The following is a 26,915-nucleotide window of genomic DNA, read 5'->3' on the forward strand; positions in this document are numbered from 1 at the left end:
GCACAAAATAATAGCTCCAGGTGAAAAAGCTTGCAAAATTACAAGCAAATTCTAGAGACCTCAACACAGAGCCCTCTGGAAAGGTGCCTATTTTGGGCAGGGGTTATTAACCCTTGCTCTCCAGGCAAAACTGGCTCAGCAAGAGCTTTGCCTGACCTGAGGGTGATGCAGAACAGCTCAAGCTGCCCCACAGCATCTTGGTGAGTACCCTTTAACAGCACATTGGAAAGGGGCCACCAGGCTGGCAGTGTACAGGAGGAGCCATGGCTGCTCCGAGGCCCTGGCCAGGGTTCACACAGTGCTGGCTGGGGGCAAAATGTAAATTTGGGTTTGAATGATGTTCCTATACAAGCAGTATCCCTTATTGACCGCTGTACAGCCTCAACCTGCCATAGTGGCAAGTTGGAGGTGATTCATTTTCAGTCTCACTCTTTTCACTCAGTCCCTGCAGAAAGGGCTGCATTTGATTCAGCATCTCCTGATCCAGAGAGCGTTCACTCTGGAGTGTAATAATGGTCATCTCAATGTTAACGTTCAATGATTCACCCGTGACAAGCACTCGAGTAGGATTTCAACATGTTCATTCTCCCAACAAGACCTGCCAACACCTACAACCCCCCAGCTCCTCCAACACCCTTCCCCATGGGAAATAACCTGTCCCAAAGCACCCACACCATGTCTCAGGGCTCCAGGGGACTTGTTTCCTGACCCTGCTCCAGCTACCCCTAGCAGGAACGCACAGACCCAGGCTGCCAGGCTCTCGCCCCTTCCCTCCACCACCACCTCCCTTTCAAGCAGCAATAAGGTTTCAAGACACACACATCCTGCAGTGACTTCACCATGGAGATGGGAGGGTAGAGACAAAGGGGTGAAGGGAGGTCAGTTAATCCCACAGACACCACCAGGCTGGGACACACATGGGCCGGGGAAGAGTTCATTTTAAAACTAAATAGAAATGAGGTTATTGAGCTCAAGTTCTCTTCTTTTCTGTGCTATAAACCCCAGGCTCTGCCTCCCCTTCTTCATCCCCCTTATCCTCCCCCTGCAACATGCCTTGCGTCTTGATTATTCCCAGGCAGGAGTGGTGGTGTGATTGTGCTTGGGGAAGTTTGTGCCAGTTTTCTAGGAGGGTGCACAACTTGGAAGTGAAATAACTCAAAGGAAAGTTAAGGCTAGCTGCAGAGTCTCCCCAGCAGACACCACAGCTGGGCATCCCAGCCAAAGGAGAAGTTAACCAAACAAGGAGGCTTCAAGTCCATATATATTGAGTCAGGATCCCCATTTCCAGCAAGGCTAGGTCACTTTATAACTGAGGTAGAAACTTGCGGTGAAATTCAGCATCCCTTAGGCTTCAGCTCTTATGAAGCCTCATGGCTGTGAGTTCTCCTTTTGCACTGTCACACTTGCTTGTGTCCAAACAGTGGGATTCAAACCCGTGCCAAGTGGAGCCAGAGCCACTCCTGCTACTTGTGGCTGTGTTCTGTTTCAAATTTTTATTTTCAGGGGCTTTAACTTATCAGGAAAGGTCTTTACGCTTCTCCTTTAACTTCACTCTTCTGCAGGCAGAACTGGGAAAGCCCCAGAGAAACTGCTACACCCTGCCAGGCTTTGATTTTTCATATGGGCTGTACACCCACAGGACAGATGGAGGAGTCCCCGAAGGTATGACAACACCACTAAAATGTAGATCTGCAACAAAATCCTAATGCTATAGTAGGGACTCTCCTCTCCTTCCCAGTGCTCTTCAATACTTCTCATCAAGCTGGAGGTGAAGAACTCCAACATTCACCCACTTGCATTAATATCACCCAAATTGCTTGCTGACTAGTAAAGTTTCTCTATCATATTGGAAAATTTTACAGGATCTCACAGAGCCCAAGCAGAGAGGGGTACAGCACCTGCAAAGGGTGATACATGTGGCCACTTTCATAACTTGAGAGAGCTCCTAGTTTGTGCTCTCGGGGACAATTCCCCTGTGAAATCAGACTTGCTGAGCAAGCCAGGGTGGAGGGTGAGAAGACATCCAATTCAGATGGGAGATGTCCCCATATGAAATGCTGTGGGATAGGATACAAAGTTCACTCCACAGTGAAACCATGGCAAAATGCATGCAAGCCATGCAAGGCCCTTGTGCATGGTACACAGACATCAGCCTGCCTTCCCAAATAGGAGTTACCTGAAATGCTTAATCTTTTTCTCTTTGCCTCTCGTGTTTCCTTCTATCTCCAGCCATAGGCCACTGGAACACGGTAAAGCCCAGGACTGCTTTAGTTCAGAAGATGCCCCGAGACTTCATCACCATGAACCGTGGTGCTCTGAAGGCCGGTTATACCACAGCCCATGAATTTAATTTGTACTACAAGGCCAAGGACATTCGGCGCAAAGATGATGAATACAGTCGCTTCAAGAGATGTCCTCCTAAAGTACCTGCAGACTTCACTTACGGCATCACAGCACGGTAAGGGGGAAGGCTTGGGCCCCTTCTCAGAATAAGATTATCCCTTCCTACCCTCACATCTGCATCTCCCCCACATCTCAGCTAGCAGAGTCCCCAAAAGAGAAGTCTCCTGAACCTGGACATGCTGCAACTGAGTCACAGCATCACTTCCATGTCTGATTGCACCTGTGTGTCAGATAATCAACTACCTAAACCTAATCTACATGCCACAACACATCTCCATTTCACCTCTGGCACTAAGGGCTTGGAGCCTCTTAAAAATATGCTCAATGCCAATCCTTTAACTTAAAGGAACATGAAGAGTTATAAGCCAGAAAAATGGCTTCCTAGGGTCAGAAAATCAGAGCCAGAGCATTTCTACCTGTTTGCACTGGTTGAAATTCTCTGGTGCGGTTAAGGATCAGTTCAAGTTCTTTATCCCACTCTCTCCCACTTGTTAGTTCACTCCCTGCATTGGGCAGAAACTGGTAGTACAGCAGGATAGAGGCAAAGAAGCTTTTCACTGCTCTCTTCTGCTTTCTTGGGCTCCCTCCCAAGGGCTGGAGGGGAGCTGGTACCTGCTGCTCCCCCAGCAACCCCTCTAGAAGGGCATAAGCCTACCTGTTCATCCCTTGCAATGCAGCAGGATGTTTAAGGCTTCACACCGAGTTAGGTCTTTTGCATCGCAGTGTCTTCCAAAAGATTTCTATAAAGCATCCAGCATACGTGAGCCCTGCCCTGAGGTTCAACGAGGTACAGCATTTAGCAGTGACCCACTTAATGTCCCCCACACGTACCAGCTCCCAACTGCCTGCTGTGCTGATTTCTCACAGGGAATTGTGCAATAGGGAGTCTGCAGGGGAGAACCTTGCTTAGACTGACTTCTAATTCCTTCTGCTGCCTGTCCTCCACGGGAGCACGAGCGAGGCTGGAGGGAATAGCGGTCCAGAAGAGCCAGTGCAAGTCCGACACAAACAAGCGCTCAAAGCCTCCGAAAGGGGCTCCAAAGCAGCCCTGCTGCTGCTGGAGCATGGAGGGTTTTCTTGCTCTGTGCAGGTCTGGACCAGACATTAGGTTTCATTTTAAGAGCTGGATAATAATCACTACCAGAAAAATAACAGCTACAAATTCTGAAGAAAAGACATGATGAACAGCACTGTGTATTTTACATGATAGTAAATGGGCTTTGCATATGCAAATTGAATGGATTTTAAAATGGTATTTAATGACAATTTTCGTAGCAGACATTAACATTAATTGCATCAAAATGAAAATGTAGCATTAGCTTGCTGTTAGCTGCAAATGCCCCAGCTATAAAGCTTTATCTTTATCAGTATCAGCCCTCACCGATGTGACAGGGCTGCTCTGCAAATTGCAGGCAAAAGGGCTTTTATGTTGCAAAAGTATCCCCCAATGTAGACAAAAATCAACATCAATTTTGCTTTATTTCTTCATAAACGGAGGTTAAATGGCTGCCTGCAAGAAGTCTAGGCACGTTTCAAAAGTTTTAAGGAAAATCTGCAGACCCCCCAACAGCAGAAGTAGTGGGAAAGGGCTTTTAATTTAAAGTTATTATTGTACAACTTGCCTGCTCCTTAATACCTACCTTTTATGCAGACTGATTGTGTTTATCCCTTTACTTTAAAAGCACATTATAGACAAAATCAAATTACTGGGATTACCAAGGAGTTGTTACAGCCATTTCGGTAAAAGTGGGAATTTAACACACTTTTCCATGACTGGCAAGTTAAAGATACCAGCTTTGGTGAGCACTCCCCAGCCCAAGCCTGTCCCTAGTCACAGATGACCAGGTTCAGCAAGACCTGCCCTGTTAAAAATGACTTGGTTGTCAATGGATTTAAGTTGCTTCTGCTTTTGGACTCTAAGCCCTGTATGACTGCGTTCTTAGTGCTGCTAATTGGGAAGGCACTCACAACTAAGACACATGCTTGTCTGGGGGCAGAAGAGAACAGTGGCATACAGTCTTTTTCCATGACGCCAAGCACTTGCTTGCCTTTAGAAATGTCCACTTTGATAAACATCTCGGGTGCAGCGAAGTTTTTCAACAAGAACAGAGCCTGCATGTCATTCCCTAGCCCAAGGCACAGCACAGACAGTATGGCTGAGACGGCCAGAGAGCAAAGGTGCCTTCCCATCGCACTGGAAGTTGCTGCAGCCACCCTATCTGATGATGGCAATGCTCCGGGACAATCCCTAGAGTACCAGTGCAAACCCTCCCACAGTCTGCACCCCCAGCCCCGTTGCAGCTCTTCTGCGCAGCTGGAATTGCAGCTAGTGCCAGCACACAGCCTCAGGGCTGGGCTGCCTCCCTGGGAACAGCAGCACAGGGGGCTATAAGCCCAAACTACTCAGCAGCTGTCACAGGAACATGTTTGTGGTCTTGCAGCTGTCAGTGGGTAATATGCAGGGGGCTTCTCAAGCCCTAGCAACATATCTCCAGCTCCTTCTCAGGTCTTGGGCTGAGCTGCTAAAGGCTTCTGTCTCCTAAAGACACCAAGGTCAGTTCTCCTCAGGCTCACCAGTATGAGCTCTCCTGGATCATCCCAAATAGAAATGAACACAAACACTGTGGCTGCTATTAGTGCCTTATTAATCACACCCTGGCCCTGCTGCTCCCTCTAGCACAGCAGATCACTTATGCTTCCACTTTCCGTTCATGGTGGACGTGTGCTGCACAGAGCATTTCACAAGGCAGCACCAGACACTAGAGTGAGCTTTCTGAAGCTTTGAGGCCTCTTTCCTTTCCTGGGATATTTACCTTCAAAGGTCACCCATACCCCTGTATTAATTCCCCATGGGCATCTTCCAGGGGAGAGAAGCAGCTCTGCTTTTTCGCTGATTCCCCCCCACTAACTCCCTCCCTTTTCCCAGAGAAATGTTTGCTACGAATCATGTGGCCAGCTTTGTTGTGAGAGTCATAAAAAGGACATTTTTCATCTCTCCTTTTTCCTGCTCTCACTCCCTTCTCTCTCTCGGTATCAGACAGAGATTTATTCCCTCCCTGATGCCTGTGGCATTCAGAGCTGGGAGGGGTCAGGGGAGGCACTGATGGGACAATAATAGATAATACAGTGGTTCCCCGGGGTCTTGTCCAGCTCCATAGCCGATCCATCAGCAGGCAGTGCTCGTGCCAAGGTCAGCGGTAACGAGGATGTGGTGGGGTCCCAGCCTCCCCCATGGGGCATCCTCCAGTCTGGCTCCCCCAATTCACGCTCCGGCTTCTGATCTCCACAAGAGTTGCCTTGTGCAAGCCACAATTTGCAAGAAAGCACGTGTCCACTGAGCGCAGGCACTGGGGTAACAACCATGTTACGGTGCACGCACGCTCACCTTAACCATGTCCCAGCCCTCAGCCCCACCACAAACGGGTCTACAGGTTTTCTTTCAAGGAAAATGCCCATCACTGGCAATACCTCCCCTCCAGGAGCTAAACCCGTCCCATCCACGTGCTCTGTGCATGACACGTTGCATAGCTGTAAGATGTGTGTGGATTAGGTTTGCTGTCCTCCTGGACCCAAGTCCTGGGTCCTTTCATTTAAAATAATCCCACAATACAGTGCTACTAGCAGGTGTATTCAGCCCCGATAGCCTTTGTGTAATGACCTTGTTTTACAAGAGGGAGGATGCAGGGCACTGAGTGGGCTGGGTTTTGATCATACTGGAGATCTAAAGACACAGAGTCTGTGAAGACCGCCAGGATCTTCACTGGTGTCAATACAGCTTGGTATACAAGGTGCATTTGGAAATCCCAATAGATGTGCAGACCCACATTTATCCTCCTAACGACCTTTTCTGATTGAAGTTCGCTGTGCACTGAAATTAGCAAACATTAAACAGTCATTTTTGGAACTTGAAGTATGCACAAAGATATGGATGCTGTCTACAGCTAGATTTTAGATTATATTGATTTGCATATGGTCACACAAGGAGTTTGAAGCCAAAACACACCAGCACACAGTTGGTACCCCAAGCACAAGTTTTCTCCCAAGGAACTAGCAGTGCAGAATGCATCCTCAGCATGCACACACTGACCAGCATTTCCAGGGCTGCTTTTAGAGAAAAGCTTTCATTTGCCTCTTAGTAGCGCAAGTTTCCTAATTCTGCATACTATGTCCCAGAACATATCCCTGGCCACAAGGACCGCACAGACATGCCAGTCCCTGCCATCCTACACCTGTACCTCCTTCAAACCCTGCATGGCCATAACCCTGCCTCCGACATGCTGCCATCCACTTGGCAGTTGGCCTGTAGGTTGGGCTGACCTTGGGTGTGCTGGCAGGATTTCCCTGGCACTCTGTCATCCCCACGTCTCCTGCCAGGTCCCCCCTACTGTCTACCTTCACTTCAACTGTCCCTGCCCTGAATTTTACATCCCATTTTCCTTCTAACTTCATCTCCTCCTAACATTCCACCTCCCATTCTCTAAAACTGGTCTTAATCCTTTGGCAGCTGCTTTCAACCATGTTCCTGCAGCAAACTCGCCACTCCAAAGCATTTGGTCACTGCAACCTCTCTTCTCCAATTGGCCAAGGGCATCAGTTATCCAGTACCTCCTCTTTTCTTTGTATCATTTGCAATTGTCCTAATGCTCTGTTGACAATTGTCTCACAGGCCTTCAGCAGCTCAGCTGTTACCTTGGCTATCCCTGCAGCTTCCTGGCTTAACTGACTGCTCTGTCCTTAGCTTTCACCTTCCCCGAGAAGGGAGGTTTCAATGCTCATGCTTCTGTTTCACAAGTGGCCTTTCCACCCAAAGTGTCCATGATGTTTGCACACAGCCAGAACAAAGTTTAGAAAGCTGCCCAAAAGGTGCTTAGATATTTCCAGCATCTCTTTGGCACAGAGTGTGCACTGGTAGGTTCATTTCTGAGACACTTAAAGAACATTTCAGGTCATTAATATATGGTCCTGGCGAAAAAAAAGCTAATCTAACTATAGACCAGCTGCAAAGATATATCGAAGAAACAATACTGAAGAGCAGAGGGTGTTCCTGGAAAGAACCCACCAGCAAAAGCTGGACAGGCAAGTCCACATCTGATCCATGATCACTGGATCAAGCCAAACAAATAGAGTGTAAAGCCACAAAAATCCAAAAAATTGGGGCAAACAAAAGTTTTAGAAAAAAATCTGAGCCCTGACAAAACAAATTATAAAGATGTAACACAGTGACTGGAACTACTGTCAGGCTGAAGGCACCAGAGAAATGCAACCAAGTTAAAAAATATAGGACTCTCATCAGTTCAGATAATTGCATATCCTATCGAGTTCCACAGCGAAAGGCACTTTGTGTCTCTGCCACCATTCTCACATTGCTAAGATAAGAATTTCTATTTCGAGAATCATTTTCTTCTACTGGAGACATTCCAGGCTGAGTATGTGCTCACACTGCTGTGTGTACATTAGCTACTGCAGAGCTCCCAGCCGCATCCACCTGGATCGTGCTGCCTTGTGCCCGGGTGGCTGCAGCATCTGGTTGGGCAGAAAGACCTGTTACCCCTTCAGAAAAAATCCTGAGTGCACCGTGAAGATACTGGTTCTCCTTCAGTGCAGTTATTTACTGCAGTTGCAACAGTTTCTGACTACTTCAGGCTCCCAGATTAAGAGAAAATAAACAGCCAAGTCATGGTTTGGCATAAGGTTCAGGTCCTGCACATCAGCCACAGAGCTGGGAAAAAAAAAGGTCTAAAGAATAGAGATTTAGATCCTTTATTACCAACACTGAATAGGAAAGTAATTTACTCTCTCACACAGACTGGCTGTTGTCCATGGGTTTATCCCCATTGATTACAGCTGGCTGAAAAATTTCTACCAAAACTCTTACCATCTAAAACTACTTCTCGCCACAAGTGGACTTTTTCCCTTGCAAACTTCTGCTTTTGCAGTCTGTGCAATGAAAACCTGGGTCAGGGGGAAATAACCACAGAATCCTTTTTGTGAAAGCAAAGCTTTTCAGCCCTCATTGACATCTTTTCCTTTCAAACGAAGTAATGTTCCCACCCAGCCAGAGAGATTCAAGCATGGGATGGAGGTCAAGGGGAAGACCTCGCTCTTTGATTTGTTTTGCTCAGCGTTGTGGGGGTTTTTTCCCCCCGCATCGGGATGTTTTGCATTTGTTGATGGCTGCAGACTGAGCACTGTTCACTCTCAGCCATGGATTGAGACCTCCAGGCAGAATAGCTCTGTCCCATAATCACATCCCACCTGAGTTTCCCAGAGGATAACAGCAGATTTCCAGTCAGTAGACAAATGTGTTGAAGACAAATCTAAATAATCTTCAATTAAGTCAGCCAAAGGGTATCTCCAACCCAAAAATCCATGCTAATGCACAAATTCCAGCTTATGAAGCTAGGTATTTAATGGGCAAGAGCTGGCTTGGTACCTTCACTGCAAGACACTGTTTCCATGTGTGCATTTAGGACCATTACAAGTATACATCTCACTCTGGGCCTGGGAGGGAATAGTAAAGCAAATAGGTGCTCTTGTAACCATGTGTACTCCTAAGTACAGCTACGAGCACCTGATAAATCTTTTAAAGTGCATGTTTACAATGGATTTTATTCTTTTTACTGTTCTATACATACGAGCCCTCTGAGCAAAATAACAGATCCTCTGACACTTGGAAGAAGCCACTGCCTCATTGGCTGCCCACAGTGAAATAATTTATATTGTTATTTCCTCATCCAAATTACAAGGATTGTAAAGAAGCTTCAGAAATTCAGAGTAATCAGTGCTTTGATGGCACAGATCCTGCAGCTGCCACGCGGGTGAAAGACCCACTATTTCAACTGAGAGTTTTGCCAGCCCAAAGACTGCAAAAAAAAAAATTGGTCCCTGAGTGTTTTCTACCAATTTTTCTCTTGTTATTTTCTTCAGTGGTTAATGGAAAGTGAGGACAAGTGGAGATCATTTAAAAATGATCTTTCAGGCCTCTCCATGGGTTTATTGCCAGGACCTATTTAGAGGACCATAAAGCTGTAAGGGGCCTATAACTTTACCGTATAGTCCACAAGCTTCTTAGGAAAATGAAGAGCCTTTACATTCACGCCCTGCTTGTTTTGCCATCTCTCCCTCTCCTTACAAACACACCCGCACACGTGTGCGGGGACTGCCGGAGCCGCTAATTGAATTCACTCTTGTGAAAGCGTTAACAAATTGTAAGTGACCTTTTATACAAATTTCAAAGTCAAGAATTCACCACTAACCGCACAGCCCTCCTCTACCATTCACTGTTATGCAAAATCCACAAACAATTAAAAGAAATAACGAAGAGCCCAGCGGCCCTCTTTCCTAATTAGCTGCAGGAGGCAATGCTTGGGAGTGTGGCTAAGTGCTTCAATTACCTCGGCCCTCCTCACTGCCCTTGTTAGAAGAGACAGGTCCACTGGCCAAAGGGGAACAATTAAGCAAGGCAGAGCCAGGCAGTTTGCAGGGGGATGCCGGGGCCATGCCGGCTCTCGCACAAGGGCCAGAGCTGTAATCATGCCCCAGATTCCTGCTGGGCTACACAGAGACAAATTAATGGTAGATAGATTGCTAGCTCCAGCCCATCAGTAACGAGGGAGGAAGGGAGACAATATAACAGTACAAGGGAGCTGTAATCAGAGTTTTCCTGTGCTATCAGCCCCCTTTCAGGGCAGAGGGACCTGAGCATTAATGCCTTACTGCTGCCTACATTGGCAGTACCCCAAGGCCCCAGGCAGAATTACAGACCCCAGCTTGTGCTTTATTTGCTGAAGATAATCTGCGCTGGCTGCACCGAGGAGCCCCACACTCCAGAGATGCTGGAGACCAAACTGGTTCCCAATAAGAAACCAACCTGAGGTGGTGGGAGCTGGTTTGGCTGTCCCAGCCACAAGCCAGGGGAAGATCTCTATACGGACACTACGACCACAGGACAAATCCTTCCCATCATGAAGTACACAAGAAAGGAATACAAAGGTGGTGCCCCCTGTGGTTGTCTCCCCCGTGGACTGAAGACCCCAAAGACAGATCCTGGCTGTGCAGCAAAAGCAGATCATCTTAGATGGAAGGACACCAGCAAGGACTTGGTTGGACTCGATGGTTAAAGGTCTTTTCCAGCGTAAATGATTCTATGCCTAAACCCCCCTGAAACCTCATTAACCTTTCATGAAAGGGTTAAAGTTTCAGGATAGGCAGTGGTGTTGCAATACAGTTTTAACATCACAACTGTAAAAAAAAATTCAATTATATGGTTTATCTGTTGCATAAGCACCCAATGCAGGGCCAGATCCTGCTGCCACTACTCTGCCATTGAAATTAGAGCAGTGTTTTCGGTGCAGCCCAAGCAGCTGCACAGCCACCGGGGAGTCGATGCCCGTGCACGTGTCCTCTGCTCCCTCTCTCCACTCCCCGCCGGAGCCCGTCCTGACCAGCGCTGAAGTTTACTGCATGGCACGTCTGCACTGGCTGGAGAGCTATCCAGAAAATCCAAGAGCTGACATTTGCACTGAAATATTTACAAGCCCCTATGCTTTTGAATAATACAAGAAAAAGGCAATCACAAGTCAAGTTTTTACCCTTTTACAACACATCTTACCAACAAAATTGATTTTACCTTTTAAGCTGGTATAAACCCCCTTCCTGAGCAAAGTCCTTTGTATCCACTTTTGCCAAATACCTTTTTTTCAGTTGATATATAAACCTTTGAAAATAAGTTTGAGGGGACACTGACAACCTTGAAACCTCAAGAGCAGCATGGCATTGACGGGTGCCGCTCCCTGAGCCGAGTATTATAGACAGATTTTAATTTCGTTTTAACAAAATAGCTGTCTCCAGTGGAAGAAGCATCAAGAGCTAAATGAGGACCCGTCTTGAGCTGAATCACGTTGAACAGATCTCGGCACTGTCATTGATTTTCTGGGAAGAAAAAAAACGCCTCTGGCTACTAAACCAAATTAGTAGTCACTGATGACCAATTATTTTGCCCCACTGTGAACGGAGAGGCGTACTAAAATTCCAGTTTGTCAGACCCAAGGCTCTCTTCTCAAACACCTTTCAACAAGCGTGTACCAAAAGTCCCTCAGATGGTTCTGATGCCTTCCTGTTTTCGGTAACTTCTCCTTCTCCAAAGTTTTAATGAGCTGCTGCTCTGAGGACGGCCTGCCAGAAAAGGAGCCCTTCCCAGCTCTTTGGAGCACTATTTGGCATGGCACAAATCACAGCTGTCAGAATTTATACACACATACACAAAAAGTGTCAGCCTAATGTTTGCAAATTATAATTACCATTTCTCTTGCACGTCCCTGCTGCCTTCATTTTAGATAAACCCCAGCTCTGAGGTACCAGCTGCAAAGCACTAAAGGCTCATCTTGAATAGAGTAGATTTAACTAGTTTGTAGCTCATTTAAGGCCTACGCTGTTTTATTTTAATATTGTTAATACTTTATTATACTTCTTAACATTGTTTTCACAGTAAAATAACCTATTAGGAGGCTGCAGCTTCTTTTCCAGGAGATTTCTGGCAGACTAGCATACCACATTGTATAACCAAGCTAGCAGGCGCTTGTCATTTCAGTTGAAAATAGGTCTGTACCCTGACTCTTGAAAGTAAATTAGAGAGAGTCTACTAAAGAGACAGGAACTGTTTCAGGGATAATAGTTTTGAAAATGTGCACAGATAAATTTTAAAATATTTAGGAAATGTCAACATTAGAAGTGGCTCCAACTATTTGACTATAAAAGGAAGCAGCTAATTATTTTTTTCCACAATTATAAATAATTTGTTACATCCTATCAGAACTTCTTTGCCTTTCCTTTCTGTGGCAGGGTGCTTGTGCCAAAACAAGGAGATCTGAGTTACTCTGAACGAGGTGGTGTTTAATCCGCAGTGTTTTCAGCAGATGCTTCCTCCACTCTCCCCACAGCATCTGCAGATAACAGCAAAATCCTCCCAGTTCAGAGGAGTGACATCTGGGCAGGGTGACAAAAGGAAACAGAACACACAAGCCGTTCATTCCTGTCCTTAAGTAACACTAAGGCAAGAGGATGTTTTCCCAAAGGCTAGCTGCAAATGAGAAATACTGTCACACTGCCAAGCGGCACCGATATCGGGGCCAAAATTCTCCATCCACTCCAATGAGATCAGCATTTGACCTACAAAGAAAAAGCCGCCTTGCTGAAATTTCTCCAGTAACCTTAGTCAAAGAAGCGTGTTACCTGATATCCCCTGCTCTTCCCCACTTTCTCAGTATTTCTCTTAAAAGAGGCAGGAAAAGCCAGACGAAGCCTCACGTCCTACAGCCCCACCAGAGCTTACGTGTATAACTAAGCACACGAGTCATTCCCACCGATTTCAAAGAGGCAGTTCATGCGTGTATTATTCCAGGCATGACTCTATACTTTGCTGGATCAGGACTTAAATGCGATTAATCACACAGCAGGGAAGGATCTCTGAAGAGCATCAACCCAAATGTGTCCTTTCAAGCATTTACTTACAAGCCAGCTGTGGACTAATCAGTCATCAACTGGCTGGTCCACTGGAGATGGTAAAAGTCACCTCCATAGAGATGTGAAAACACATTCAGCTACCACAAAAAATCAATAATCAAACACTACGCACAAAGGCTCAATGTTTTCCTGAGTCCCTCCCTGCTATTCCTGCACACCAGGAAAGCTCCTGCCTTGGAGAGCAAAGGGACAGGCCAAAGAAACAAACCCATGTGCAAAGCTCACCATGTGCTTGTGCCAGGACTACCAAAATTTACACTGCGCAACAAGACTGGAGACCCACCCGGACAACAGACACTCTACCACAGGTTTGCCACATCTTTTCTCCTTTGTAAATATTTTGCCCAGCTCTGATCAGTGTGAAATGCCAAACTGGAAGGGAAAGAGCAGGGAGAAGAGGGGAAGACAAAGGGTAAATGTCAGTGTCCCCTTTGGCACCGGGTGTCTCCAGATAACAGTCTGGAGCAGCACAGCTGATTTGTAAGCAAAGCCTTGAAAAGCCCTGCAGCATGTGATCTATGAAACAGGAGGTCTGCAGAAGGATATCTCCTCTGATATGAATGCCCCCTTGGGATGTATATTGCTGGATCGCACATCTAGTATCATTAGAAAACACGACCATAGATTAGGCTGTTTTGAAGCATGTGGTGTGCAATAATTAAGTAATAAAAGTCACCACAGGGGTGAAGGAACAAGAAACAGAAGAGTTACTATTTGCATATGCGCTGCTGGCGCCCTCCGTGATCATCAAAGATTCTCCAGACTGCTAAAAGCTGGCTGCTACCAATTTTGGACCCACTCCTGCCAAAAGTCACAAAGCACCAGCTCACTCTGTGGTGCATAGGCTCTTTCTGCAGAAAACCACCTTCTGGTGGAGCTGGTGGCCCAGAAGCAGCCCGGCAGTTAGCCCAAGTCCCCAGTGTCTTGTGGCTGGTTCAGACAGGCAGGGAAAGCCCTGCCTTTCTGTTATGGGAGCTGCAGCTGAAGGCACTGCGGGCTACAGGTGGGAGCAGAGCTAGGGCTGATGGCTCCACACTGTCATCATAGGTTGCTGCTGAGATGGGGAAAGTCCCTCCCCAGCAAGGTATGCAAGGACAAGGACCAATAAAACTTAAGCTCGAGGTCCTCCATCACCTTCAAGTGTTTGCTTCTGGGGGAAAAGAATAGCAGCACAACCACAGCAATAAGTGATACGCTGTCCTCAAGGCAAGAACCCTGCTGCTGCCGCTGCCAGTTCTGCCTCCCATGGTGGCTGATGAAGTTAAAGTATCCTTACTTGCAAGGAGCAAGGCTCAACGATTTCAGGCTGCAGCTCTGCCACAAGCTGGTCAGGTTAATGCCGGCTCAGAGCAGCTGAACAGGACACTGGCCAACAAGAAACTGCCTTTTATTTTTAATATTTTTCTAGAATCATGGTCATCTGCAGCTCCTCTCTGCTGCTGTCCCCTCCTGGCCAGGATGCTCCCTGGTACCTGTTTCAAGGGGCAAATACATCTAGTCTGTGCAGCTGAGGCACTAGACCAAGGCTCAGCAGTTCAGCTCCCCTTTCTGCTGCAGACACCTGACCATCTGCATTGAGTCCATTTTTATCCCTATTCAGGTTGCTTAGGACAGCACTTACTCCTCTCACCCAATCCATCATTGCATCTGTTTGCAGCTTTTTGGTATACCACGGTAGTGATATTTTAATAGCAAAAGCAATGTTCTTTTACCAAAACACACTTTGCACCCAGTGGTTCTTCCCAGGCAGCTGCCATGGCTGTGTCAGTCTGGAGGGGACCCAGCTGGTCTATCTTCAGCTGGTGAGAGCCAGAGCTGCTCCTCTGAGCTCCAGGGTGGCAATGCAAAGGCCCAGCTCTCTGCTTCTGGACATTGCCCCGCTCAGTGCTTTCATTACCCCCCATTGGGGACCAGCTGGGAAACACTCTTCTGGAGCCATAGCAGGGCCCAAGGTTGAGCTGCAGTCTGTGATGCTCCACAGTCCTTCCAGCACACCGGGGCTTGGACAGAGGTGGTGGTATGGGCCCTACGTGCAGAGGTATAAGTTGTGCCCATTCTGAGGAATGCCCTAGCACAATCCTGCTGCAGGTTATCTGAAGCACGTGCAGGCTGTGGTGTATTAACTGCAAATGAATGTGGGTTTGAGTCTCTCTGGAGGAAGGAAAAACCTCTCCTAGTGCAAGGGTTTATTCATGTTCTCACCAGTCACGCTTTCCAGGAGCGAAGATGGGCATTCAGCATGGGGAGGTAAAGAGAGTCATTAACCCTGGAGATTATATTGTTGTCTTTTCAATGTTTTCCAGGCCTTGCACTCCCCTTTTTGACCTCCTCCAACACAAATACAAGGATCTGTGGATGGAGCAGCAGAGAGCACTGACAGCAGCCCAGCGAATAGAAAAGAAAAAGGTCATAATACTCCAGCAGTGCTTTCCCTGGCAGTGCACAGCACTGCTACCGGGCATAACCCCCCACTGTCCTACCCCACAATGGATGGACTTCTCCCAGCCATGGGGAGGGCTCTCAGCTGGGAAACCATCCTCCCTGACTACTGGAAGGCTGGTGAAGCCTAACAAAGATCAGCTGCTTCCCAGCCAAGATGAGCCTGGCTCCAGCCAGAGCATGTCCTGTGGGGTGATGCTGTGGGAGCGAACACCAGATGTGCAAATCACAATGTGTGTGCCTGAAAATGCTCTGAGACAAAAGGGAAGGTTGGGGGGCGGGGGCGTTAAGTATTTCTGCATCTGAACATATATGCAGGAGCCGAGCAAACTCTTCAGGGTGCTTTGGCCAAGGCCTTTCAAAAGGCTTGGGTGCCTGTCCCACAGAGATACCTTTCTAGCCATCATTAAGCATCTGTCTGCATCAATATGCCTCTAGTCACAGGTCGCCCAGCTAAACTCCTGTTATCAATTAAAATGGAGGCTCTGGTTCTCTTTGCATCACCATGATACTGAAAGGCCCTGCTGTAACTATTAGGTTTCAAATTATCTTTGGTATTTATGCCACCCTCATGCCAGGAGCCCTGCAGACCGTCCTTTGGACGGCATCAGCTCTGCTCAGGTTACCTGTGACAGTGGACAAAACAATGGAGCAGCCAACAAGTGTTCAAAAGACCATCACCAGCCCTGATCCTGGCACAGTGTGGTCGATGCCAGCACCCACAGCAGTTGTTAGAGTGCAACACTGCGCTGTTAAACATACCAGTGTTGTAATAACATTTAAAAGCAGCCAATGACTGTTTTATTAGTTAATGGCTCAAAGAAGAGTCAAGCTAATATGGTAATGACCAATTTCAATGGGCTTACTGCCATCACAAACTATGCTTTATAGTTGAAGTGCAAGAATACAGTGTTCTTAATTAGCAGCTACTTTATGAATACACAAGCCTAGGATGTTGGAAAGTGCATCCCTACCTTATCTATTAATGACTGATGTTTTTAATCACTAAGTTCCCTCCATCAAGTTTCCGAAGCCTGCAGCCACCAATTACTGAGATAAGCAACACAAACCTACATCCTAGACCACAGAGCAGACAGAGTCCCCTGGGTTTCACACAGCAGCCAAAACATTCACCAGGTACCTGCACTGGCTTGTGCTGGGACTATCAAGCACTGCAAGCTGCAATTAATCAGGAGAGCAACGCACACCAGACAGCCAGGAAACCCCCCCATGGTGGGGGTGGTGGAAGTGACTTTCCCAGCTAGTGATGAGCCATTGCTCTAGCTCAGAGCACAGGGCTTCCTGCAGGCAGCGGTCATCTCACTGGGATGCCGTATAAAGCAGACACAGAGCTGGCAGCTGCTCATGTTTTCCTCATCAGTATGTTTTAGATATCAGTATTAGCTACACGGACATGAAAAACTACCCAGATCAGGCACTTCTGATCATCAGTCCAAAGTGACTTTTAGTCTAGTTCATCCCAGTGTCATTACATTGCGTGACACCAACCTGATGTATATAGCTATGCAGTCATTTCAGCCCTTTCTTGTTTACCTTTGGTTACAGAAAGACAAAGTGTGTGAAACTCACACCACGTTTCTGCGAAAGCAGCCAGTACCCGCAAAGGAGGAGTCCTTCTGGCACCTGCCCCGCTTGGAGAAGGTACGGAGCACTTGACTGAACTCAGGGACACCTTCTAACCTTGCCCACATGCCCTGATAACACCCTTAGCACACAATGAAGGTAGGCACAAGGCTCTTACCTCAGAGGTCCCTGAGACCCAGACCCTAAAATGCTCCCATGCTGGATGTGTTCCATCATCAGCCCCTTTTGGACTTCAGGGTGAGATGCTTTTTGCAGCCATAAGCCCTGGAAGAAAGGCAGCAGCTGCCCAGATAAGGGCTTAATGACTTACTTTCTAACTTGTGTGCACTTTCATGAGCTTCATCAAATGAGAAGCATCTTTTTGTACCTCCCTGTTAGTACTGGGGTGGCCTTTGCTCTCTGCTGGTATTCCCACAACTGCCCTACACGAGCAAGGCCGTCAGACCTGCATTTTGGTAGCCTGCTGTTTCATCAAGTCTCACCGTAACTAATTCAAACCACACCAGATGTTTCAAGAAGTATTTTTACCCCAAGAACTAGAGATTTCCAGAAAGCCTGCTCTCTTGATACCTCTCTAAACTACCTGATTGACAATATTCACCTTGAGACTGAGCAAAGGGTCTAGCCAGGTTACAGACGTGCGTGACACTTCCTTTAATTGATCCAAATAAGAGCCAAGGTGAAGATTTCTTGTTCTAGCAATGGGATCTAAACATCTCCCTGAATTCATCTGCTCATCCTGCTGTGCTCTGGGGTATTTGTTTGAATTCCGTTAGCTTTGTTTGTGGTGTAAATTACAGGGAAACTTCAAGTGAAGAGCTAGGGGGCATTTTAGGAATGAAGGGAAAAAGAGCTGGGCAAGGGGAATGGAAAGGAGACACCAGAAAGTCTGAAAGCACTGAAACCCTGCAGGGAGTTTACATGGCCAAAATCATATCCAGCATTGATGGATACCACTGCAAAGAGCCTCTCAGCCCTCTGCCCCAGCCCTTGTTCTGATGGAGGGGTTTTTTTTTGCCATGCTGTTGATTTTTAACCGCAGTTTAAAACAACGAAGAAGCCTTGTGGCTTCCTGAAGCTAATTTACTTGTACAAGTTGGAGAGTTTCGACCAAGAAATGTGTTTTGCACCACCTTGATGTATTCCTCTTACATCCTGTCTAAGACTGTCCGATTAGCATATGTCAGTAATCAGCATTGATGATACCACTGCAAAGAGCCTCTCAGCCCTCTGCCCCAGCCCTTGTTCTGATGGAGGGGTTTTTTTTTTGCCATGCTGTTGATTTTTAACCGCAGTTTAAAACAACGAAGAAGCCTTGTGGCTTCCTGAAGCTAATTTACTTGTACAAGTTGGAGAGTTTCGACCAAGAAATGTGTTTTGCACCACCTTGATGTATTCCTCTTACATCCTGTCTAAGACTGTCCGATTAGCATATGTCAGTAATCATTTATCCTCGCTGCCTGTCAGCACAGAGCTGCTGCTGCGGCTAGTGTCAGGGAAAGAACATGACCGATCGCTGTTAAACAGATTGTGTAAGTCACACGAGATACTGGGGCAAGCCTCCTCTTTAGAGCTCCTCTCACCCCAGACCTTTCCATCACTATTCATTTTTCAGCCTGTGTTTTTCTTCATGCTTTCCCTTTTGTTTCATCCATGACTGTGGTTGTGTTCCTTCCCCCCAGCCACAGCTCTCAAACCTCCGAGTCTTTTCTTCTCTCTGCCTTTCTCCTTCTCCTCTTCCCTTCCTTCCCAGGAGCAGCATCCAGGGGAGGAGGGACAGCTCATTTTGCAGAGCCTCTGCAGATTTTCTATACTCCTCCTTCCTCATTACATTAACCTGGAAGGTTTGCCTGGCCCCAGCTGCAGATCTAACAGGCACAGCCCATGTTAGAACTTGGATCAGGAAAGTCATTGCTCAGTTGAGTTTTAGTGCATGGTTTCTTCCACAAAAAAATAAGTTCTCTTGAACATCCATAAACATTTACCCAGTTAAAAGCAGTACAACCCAGAGAAAGTTGATGGTTCCCAAAGACACTTGGTAGCCTCCAAACTGCGCTTTAACCATCTCTGTAAAGTTGGGTTCTACATAGGTGGTGGTGGAATGGCCTTGAAAGGCAAACTGCCCTAACCCTTCAATCAAACCCAGGGACTCTAGGAATCACTCTTATCAAGCCCTCCAAAGGTGACAACAGAGCAGTGCTCCAAAGAGGTGAGGGAGCTTGTTCTTGCAGTGTTTCTGTCCTCATGAAATCTCTTTCTCAGACTCTTCCATGGTGATGGATAACCTTACAGCTTTTTTAAGACTTGATCACCTGGGGAAGACAGCCATTAGCACTGACCACTGTAGGCAGTTTACCAAAACACTGTCTTTAATCCATATAACACCCCCATCCTACTGTGCGAGCTGGAAAAGCAACCACAAAAATATCATTTTACAGAAGGCTTGTTAGCAGACTCCCATCTGCATATTATTTCCTACCAGCTTTCAGTGACATTGTGCTGCTCTGGCCATTACAGAAGATGCTCGTGACCTGGGAACAACTTCAAACTCTGGGCAAGAACATACGGAGACTCCATTGCCCTGACCACAGCCGTGCTTTGGACTATCTTTCCATGTGACCTGAGGCTGGTGCAAGGGTGGCAACATGTCCTCAAGCCACTCATCCTTCTCGTTGCTCAGTTGCTGCCTGTCACCTGCATGATGCCTTTCAGTCTGGCCTGCTCTGGGCCTGGGGGGAGCAATGCAGAGCACCCTGCTACTGAGATAGTTGTAACCCAAAGCAGGGGGCGGCAGGAAGATGAGATTTTTGTTCCTTTAGACCCATAAAAAAATCAACAAGGAGGATTTTTCTATTTCCACCCTGACCCCTTACAGAGAGCTGCAGAAACTGGTTGTGGATGTCACTACTGGCTCTTAAACTGGACTTTCTGTTCAGTCCCTGCAAGACTATCCCCTGGCACCATGCTTAGAGCTTGCGGAGGAAGTGGAAGAGAAGAAAACAAAGGAGCTTTGCCCTCCCCACTAATTGCCTCTGCTTGCTCCCTACATTGCCAAGGCTGCATGACATTACATAGTCATCCAGTCAGTAAAGTATAGACAAATTGACTGTATTTTCATTTGGATTTAGGTTTCAGCCCCACTGCTTTAGAATAATGGCCCACGCTATTAAGCTAACCGGGTGATTTACAGGCTCTCCCACACCGGGTCATTGCTCCTGCTCCACGTCTCGCTCTGGAGGACCGACCTGGCATGTGGTCTCCTGGGCCCTCCAGCTCGCTGAGACAAACAGGTCGCAGGGAGCAGGCAGTTCATTAGGGAAAGTTGCTGAATTGGAGGGGGGTTTTTTTGTTTTTTTGTTTACAAAACCAAACAGAAGTTAACTCCTTACTCACCTCAGCAAGATGCTTCTACTGCCCTCCTCTTCCTCAGTTACCCCCCAAGGCAAAGAGCCTCTGCCTTGCTCTGCCTACAGTGACATGATTCCTGGGCTCAGGTTTTGCCAACGTGGCTGGGACTATACACCAAGACTTCATTTCTTCGTAGATGTAGACATTCCCTGGGGACTGTACCTCAGACACCCAGCATGGACATAAGTAAATACTCCTGCCCCCATGCTCATGAGATGTGTCCTGTCCCTGTGTCACTCATCGCTAGCATCATGCTGGCCCAGGCAGAATGACATCCCTGGTGTCAACCAAACTCTGGAAAGGATGTTGCTGCTGAAATACAGCATCCCCACAGCCCTGCCTGTGCCAGCCCTGGGTGAGGCTCCAGCTACCTCCATCTGAATATTTGGTAGTCACAATACAAACCAATAAAGTCAACGCTGGCCACTCCACAATAGATTTCCAGGGCTCTGTCAAGTCAATCCAGAAGGACTCTGGTAGCGACACCTCATGCAGCAGAATTCACCCGTGTGTCAAAATAGCTCCGTGCACCGCGTGTCACTGACACACACCAGGGTTTTTCCTTTGCTCATTAGAGAATTCCAACTTGCACAGACATTCAAGGTGGCTTTGCAGGAAGAATAGTCTTGTTTACTTGACCAAACAGGGGGAGGAAAGAAAATGCAGCAACTTTGGACAACACTTTTGTCAACATGCACTGCCTTCCCGAGCAGATGAAACGAGCTGTGCTCAATGCGCGATATGAATAAGCGATAAGCAATTGACGAGCAAGTGTTCGGGTACCTTGGCAAAAGACTTAATTTGCAACCTGGCACAAAATCAAAGGCTCTGTCAACGGCTGAGCGGCTCTCCTGCGTATGCCTTGCATTACCTGGGAAAGCTCTGTCAGGTAAATTTCCACTGAAAGTAATTAGAGGAATCCCCACTGTATAAACTTTGCAGCAAAATTCTGGGCTCCAGAATTTGATTCTCACCAGGGATCCGATATCTGCTCACAGCCTGATCCTTCATCAGAATTAACAGTTGAGGTTTAACACATACACACAAAAATGTTCCACATTTTTTTTTAATGCCTTACCTCTATTTTTGTCTAAAGAGCTGAACTGACAAGCACAGCTCATGTAATCTTGCAACCGTTGTTTCCTCAGAAAAGCCATAGATTCTGCTTAAATAACCTAGGTTTGATACATGCAGCGCATGGTGGGCTGGCTTTTCAGATACAGCATTTATCCTCCCAGGTTTGAGGGCAGCAAAACTTCATGGAGCTGGAGTGTTATAAAACTTGTCTCCTGGGGCCTAAATAGTGCTTAAAGAATAAAGCAATGAGTTCAAGAGCTTTCTGTCACCGTGGTACCAGATCAAACCTCCCTTCAGCTGGGATTTTTGGCTGACCAAAAAAAAAAATCAGTGTCACCTGATGGCTGTTCAATGGCCACCACAACTTGGTAGGTCCCAGCCCAGCAGTGACAATCAGTGGCCATCGGTACTGACCAGCCTACAACAGGCACAATGCAAAAAGAAAATACAACGTCCTGCAGGGTTCCAAGTGGGCAGCAGAGACCCAGCTACCCTGAGCACGATCCCTGCACATCTCCACTGGGACCACAGCAGAGATGTCACCTCCCGCACCGCAGCCATTCTGTGATTAAATGCAGGCTCTGGGCCCCAGTCACCATCACTACATTTTCTTGCAGATTCTGCAGGTTTTCTTGTTTTGCCTAACAGCTGAAGCTTCCAGCAATGCAATTGCTCAAATCACAGCAAAGCATTTTCATGGTCCAGCCTTTCCCAGTATCCCTTTGCACATGCCCTGGACACGCAACCTCTCCGTCACACCTTAACGCTGCCCTCCGCCATGCTCAGCCCTTCCTCATGTCTCCCTCAGAGAGGTGGTAACCCATCATTCCTCTGCCATTTTCATTGCTCTCCTAATTGACACAAGAAAACACCACCCCTCCCTGTGCAGCCTTACAGCCTGGACCATCTCCAGGGCAGGCTCCACCTGCATCCAAGCCCTGGTGTCCAAAGGCAGCACAAGCAACTGTTGGCAACCAATGCCCATTGCTGTTATGGAGATATTCACCCATGAAGGAACAAATTTGGGATGCTTGCAGCCTCATGGCTTGCAGTAGAGTAAAACCACACACGCTGTGTTGGGTTACAGGTGAGCACCTACCACTGCTTTCGGTGCTACCTACCATTTCGTACACAAATCCACAGACGTGCTTTTTAAACGGACTTGGGGTTTCATTCACAGACCTATTCTGCCTTCTGCAGAGATGCTATTTGCCAACAGACAACTTAGTTTGAAGTAAAACTCTTGCCTGGCATGAAAAGGGTCAGGATTCAAATCTCAGAAACACTTGAGGTCAGTGCAAAAGCTGCCAGTTCTGGTCTGACCCCAGGACATCTGCCAAGGGCGACACAGGCTGGGTTACAGCTCCAACGGGTTAATTCTCCTTTACTCACACTATTGCCCAGACCAAGTGACCAGTGAACTCCAGCAAACATCTGCGGCCCTTATTTTCAGGAAGCAAAAAAAAAAATCCCAAATCTCCATGGGGCATTAAATACAGCAGCCAAAAATTGCTGAGCACTTTTTGAAACCTTCCTGGGTCTGAAGCAAATAAGGATCATTTAGCCCAGACTCCCTCACCCTGCATTTCCCTACGTTCTTGGAATTAGAAAGGTGGGGAGAGAAAAATCAACCCCATTCATTAAACCGGTTAAGTGCGCTACTGCCAGGAAAAGCCACAGTATTTGTAACCCTAATAATCCAACGCGCACCTCTGAGCGCAGCTCATCTTGGACAGAATAACGTCTGTTTTAAAAATACCTGCCTCTCCCTAACTTGTCATGGCGTTTGTTGACAACCCTATTGAAAGCCGCTCTCAATGCAGCTGTGAAGGATCTTTCAGCACCTCTTTCTCTTTCCTAGACAGTTTTTGAAAGGGAGGGGAGAAAAAAAAAAGCCATCAATACAGGGGGAAAAAGGCATCAGCAGCCAACATCGGCTGATGAAGCACCTCACCTGGGCCCCCAGCGCACCGCCTCCAATTAAATCAAAATGGTTTGTTTTTAATGGTCTTTTACACTGACAAGTGGGCTATCATTCCAGGCCTAGAGAGCTGTCAGGGAGCCGAGGCAAATCCTCCGTTGATAATGCCCAATGCTTCCAATTAGGAGCCGAGGCCGCTCCTGGCGCACTAACGATTCCCCAGCCTCCCCCAAGGCCCCTTCGGCGCTGGCTGTTTCGTCTTCCCTCTTCCTCCGCCGCAAATTACTGACACAAAACGGAGGCGCCCCGGTGCCTCCTCACCACGCCGGGCCCCGGCCCTGTTGGATTTAATGAGGCAATGGAAGTTTTTGCGGATCTTTCGCTAAATTCTTTTCTTGTTTGACAGCTGCTTGAGTGTTGACCTTATAAAAGATTTAGTGTTTCTCATTATTTTCTGTCAAGCTTTACAAGTGATAGCTTCACGGATATCATTTGCATCTCGATGTGCGCGCGCACGCGTGGTTTTTTGTCTGTACGGGGATGCTCGGCGTGGCGTGCGTCAGTGTGTACACCCTACCCCTCTCCGTATTGTCTATTTTATTCCCTCCTTTGCCCTGAAAAAAAATCTACAAACATGGCACTGTTGTTTTGGGGGGAAAAAACAAAACAGGAGAGGACTTAAAAGGCCCAGGATTTGTTAGAGTCCTGTAAATGAGGGAGGTTTTGAAAAAGGAATAGAGATTGGTTTCCTGTAAAGAGAGCTCAAGAAAGTGTTTTGTCACCCGCTAAAAGGATTCGATCAAATGGATGATGGAGAAACTAGGCTGAGTCTAGAGGCAGCTTTGTTGTTAAAGTGAAAAATCATACAAGGCTGGGAAGCTGCCTTTGAGCAGGCGGGCAGAGCCAGGCAGGTGCTGGGAGAGGAGCAGGTACAGCCACATCTCCCTGCAGCCGGGCATGGGTCCTTCCAGGGCAGGAGGAGAGCCTGGTGCTGCTTAATACTTGCTTCGGCCCTTTTCATGAGTTCATTCTCAACACCTCCCACAAGTCAGCACAAACCATTTAATCCAACTACGTCAATTAAAACTTCCCCCCCTCCCAGTGCGACTCTTCTTTACCTCTCCCCCCCAGAAGCTAATTTTAACTGACCACCCAAGGGTGCTCACAGTGCCCAGCAGCTATGGCACACACACCCCAGCACCCACCTCAGTGTCAACAAGCCCAACACCAACAGGACCCACGAAATCCCAGTCTCTGGGGTATGTGCTCTGCTGTCATGAGGGGAGCTCTGCCTTCCCTGTACCAGCTTAGCCTTTCCGCATCTCATGTGATTTATTAGTCCTCCATTAACAGACCTGCTTCTGCTTGCAACATGCATGTGGTTGTACTAATGCTTGACAAGCGATCATTTACAGTCCTTCAATTTCAAACATTATCATAACTGAGAAACCCAAATGAAAATAACCCCCAAATACATATTTAAGTTTTAGGAGTGATAAGGGTTTTTTTTATTGCCCCTCATTCTTTAAAGCAAGCACTGACATTACAACGTCCCGGCTGCAAGTGTCCTGCAGGTTTTAATTTGTCAATAACAAATGCAGCGAACAACAGCAAAACACTGCTTCTAATCAGCAGCTGACAACCGTTGCAGCTCCATCATCCTGCAAGGAAAACCACCAAGCTTGTGCCTACAAACCGTATTCCTGTCCTGCTACAGCCGATGCTCCAAATCCATGACTCGGACAAAATCCTGGCATAACAGCCCGTAACCACATCAGAGTAATGGTAAAGATCATCAGCTGTCTCTAGAGGAAGTACCTTTGGGTTCATCATTTAAAATATGAATTAGAAGAATCAGAGATGAGGATTCATCACTGGCACTGACTTCTCAACACCAGTCTCTGTCATAATAAGACCTTTGACCCAAGGACACCCTTATCTTGACTCTAATTACTGGCCTGGGACTAATCCATACTTCTCAACTGTCCCTCATTATGAGGGGGTTTCTCATTTTTTAAAATAGCACTTGTCCCCTGTCCTACACCTGGTGCTTCCCACTTACTCATGCTGAGGGCAGAAGCTGGCATCCCTCACAACTTTGTCAAGGGCTCTGCTAATTTTAATTACTGCCAGTTGTGGCTCAGTGTGACATTTCTCACCTGGGAGCTTTGTACCAAGACTGGAGTGAATAAACTGCTGTTTCCTCCCCTGTAGCTTCAACCCAATCCCAGGCAGAAATTTCCCCCTGCCCGGTTCCCAGCGCTGGTGGGCAGGGAGCACGAGGGGGAAGGCAGAGGCACATTCAAGAGAAGCAGCTCAGCTGTCCTTGTCTGCAGGCACTGGATTTTTCTAACAGTCCCAGCTCTGAGGGAAAAACTCCTGCACCATTAATGGGAGGTTGGAGTTGGCCCGGCTGGCGATTGTTCCTGCCAGCTCCCAGGGGCTGCCCACCTACTTTAGCAGCCCTTGGTTCTGCCTCCCCCACCTTTCCCTCCCGGAGGGGGGTTATGTCACCACTGCTACTTGTGAGAAAGCAAAAACATTCAGAAACAACCGTCTGAAGTTAGGCACTCAAATGCATATTCAAGTACCTGAACGCCTTCCTCCAGAGAGGGAATAGCTAAATAAGCTTTGTTTGTCTTGATTAATGAGATCACTAGCAAGCTTTTCAGGGAAAAGTCTGCTGTGTTTTTTTACATATGCAAAACCTGACATCCAGCCAGAGCAGGGTGGGGGAAGCGGGAGGGAGGCAGCTCAGCACATCTACACAAGGCAGATATATGGCACAAGGAATTGTGTCGGGGCAGGTAAAGCCCGTGGCCCCCCATGGTAAACCCATTCCGTACATGAAGACATTCGCACACCTCAGTAACTCTGCGTCTACTGTATGGGTTTGCCACGTGCAGCTGTGTGTAAACCCCACCACTCACCCCAAAGGGCCCTGGGACCTTTCTCCCCTGGGTGACTTCCCCTTTGTTTATTTGTCATGGGCATCTGTTCACCCCCTCCCCGCCTCAAAGGTGATTCCTGGGGAAAGGATGCTCTTGTGTTTGTCAGGCAGGGCATGCAGGAGTCCCTGACCCCGACCGGGGCTTCCCTGGGAGCTCCGAGCCCATCCTGGCCCCCTCAGTGAAGCACACAAGCAAGTCCTGTGTTGTGGAAAACAAGGCATATTTATTTCAGAATCCATCTTAAGGCATGCCCGCATTTGAAAGTGTCAGACAACCAACACACCATAGTGAGGTTACAGGATCTTGTTACTAGAGCAGAATAAGAATCTCCTGAAGTCAACCAGAAAACTAGTCCTCATTTTAGACAGGTTAAGTGTTTAACTTCAGCTGGAGCAACGTCTCCCAAACAAGCAAAGAACCCTTGCGCTAATCTGCAGGGTCTGCCCTCTTCGTACTACAACCTATTTTCTTTGGCCAGCTGCTCGCTGTAACCAATCGTCTGTCTGCTTCTTTCTTCATAGGTTGGGCCTCATCTCAGTACTTTTCCAGACCGCGACACTCGTAAAAAGGCATTCAGTGCCTCCCATTGA

At 47.4% G+C, this 26,915-nt stretch overlaps 1 protein-coding gene across 1 annotated transcript; it reads left to right on the plus strand.

Annotated features, from left to right (window-relative positions):
• The first annotated feature begins 1,370 nt into the window (after positions 1-1,370).
• On the plus strand, positions 1,371-26,915 carry CFAP77 (cilia and flagella associated protein 77). Its single transcript, XM_009287025.1, has 7 exons — positions 1,371-1,376; positions 1,521-1,662; positions 2,230-2,458; positions 15,228-15,330; positions 15,802-15,807; positions 16,930-17,025; positions 26,847-26,915. The coding sequence occupies exons 1-7, from the start codon at positions 1,371-1,373 to the stop codon at positions 26,913-26,915; spliced, it is 651 nt and encodes a 216-aa protein (XP_009285300.1).

Source organism: Aptenodytes forsteri, unplaced genomic scaffold (genome assembly GCF_000699145.1).
Source record: "Aptenodytes forsteri isolate BGI_AS27 unplaced genomic scaffold, ASM69914v1 Scaffold136, whole genome shotgun sequence".
NCBI lineage: Eukaryota > Metazoa > Chordata > Aves > Sphenisciformes > Spheniscidae > Aptenodytes > Aptenodytes forsteri.

Excerpts from the sequence above, each read along its gene's own strand:
- CFAP77 (XM_009287025.1), top strand. Across the intron at positions 1,663-2,229 it reads AGATGGAGGAGTCCCCGAAG|CCATAGGCCACTGGAACACG; the intron begins GTATGACAACAC and ends TTCTATCTCCAG. Across the intron at positions 17,026-26,846 it reads ACCTGCCCCGCTTGGAGAAG|GTTGGGCCTCATCTCAGTAC; the intron begins GTACGGAGCACT and ends CTTTCTTCATAG.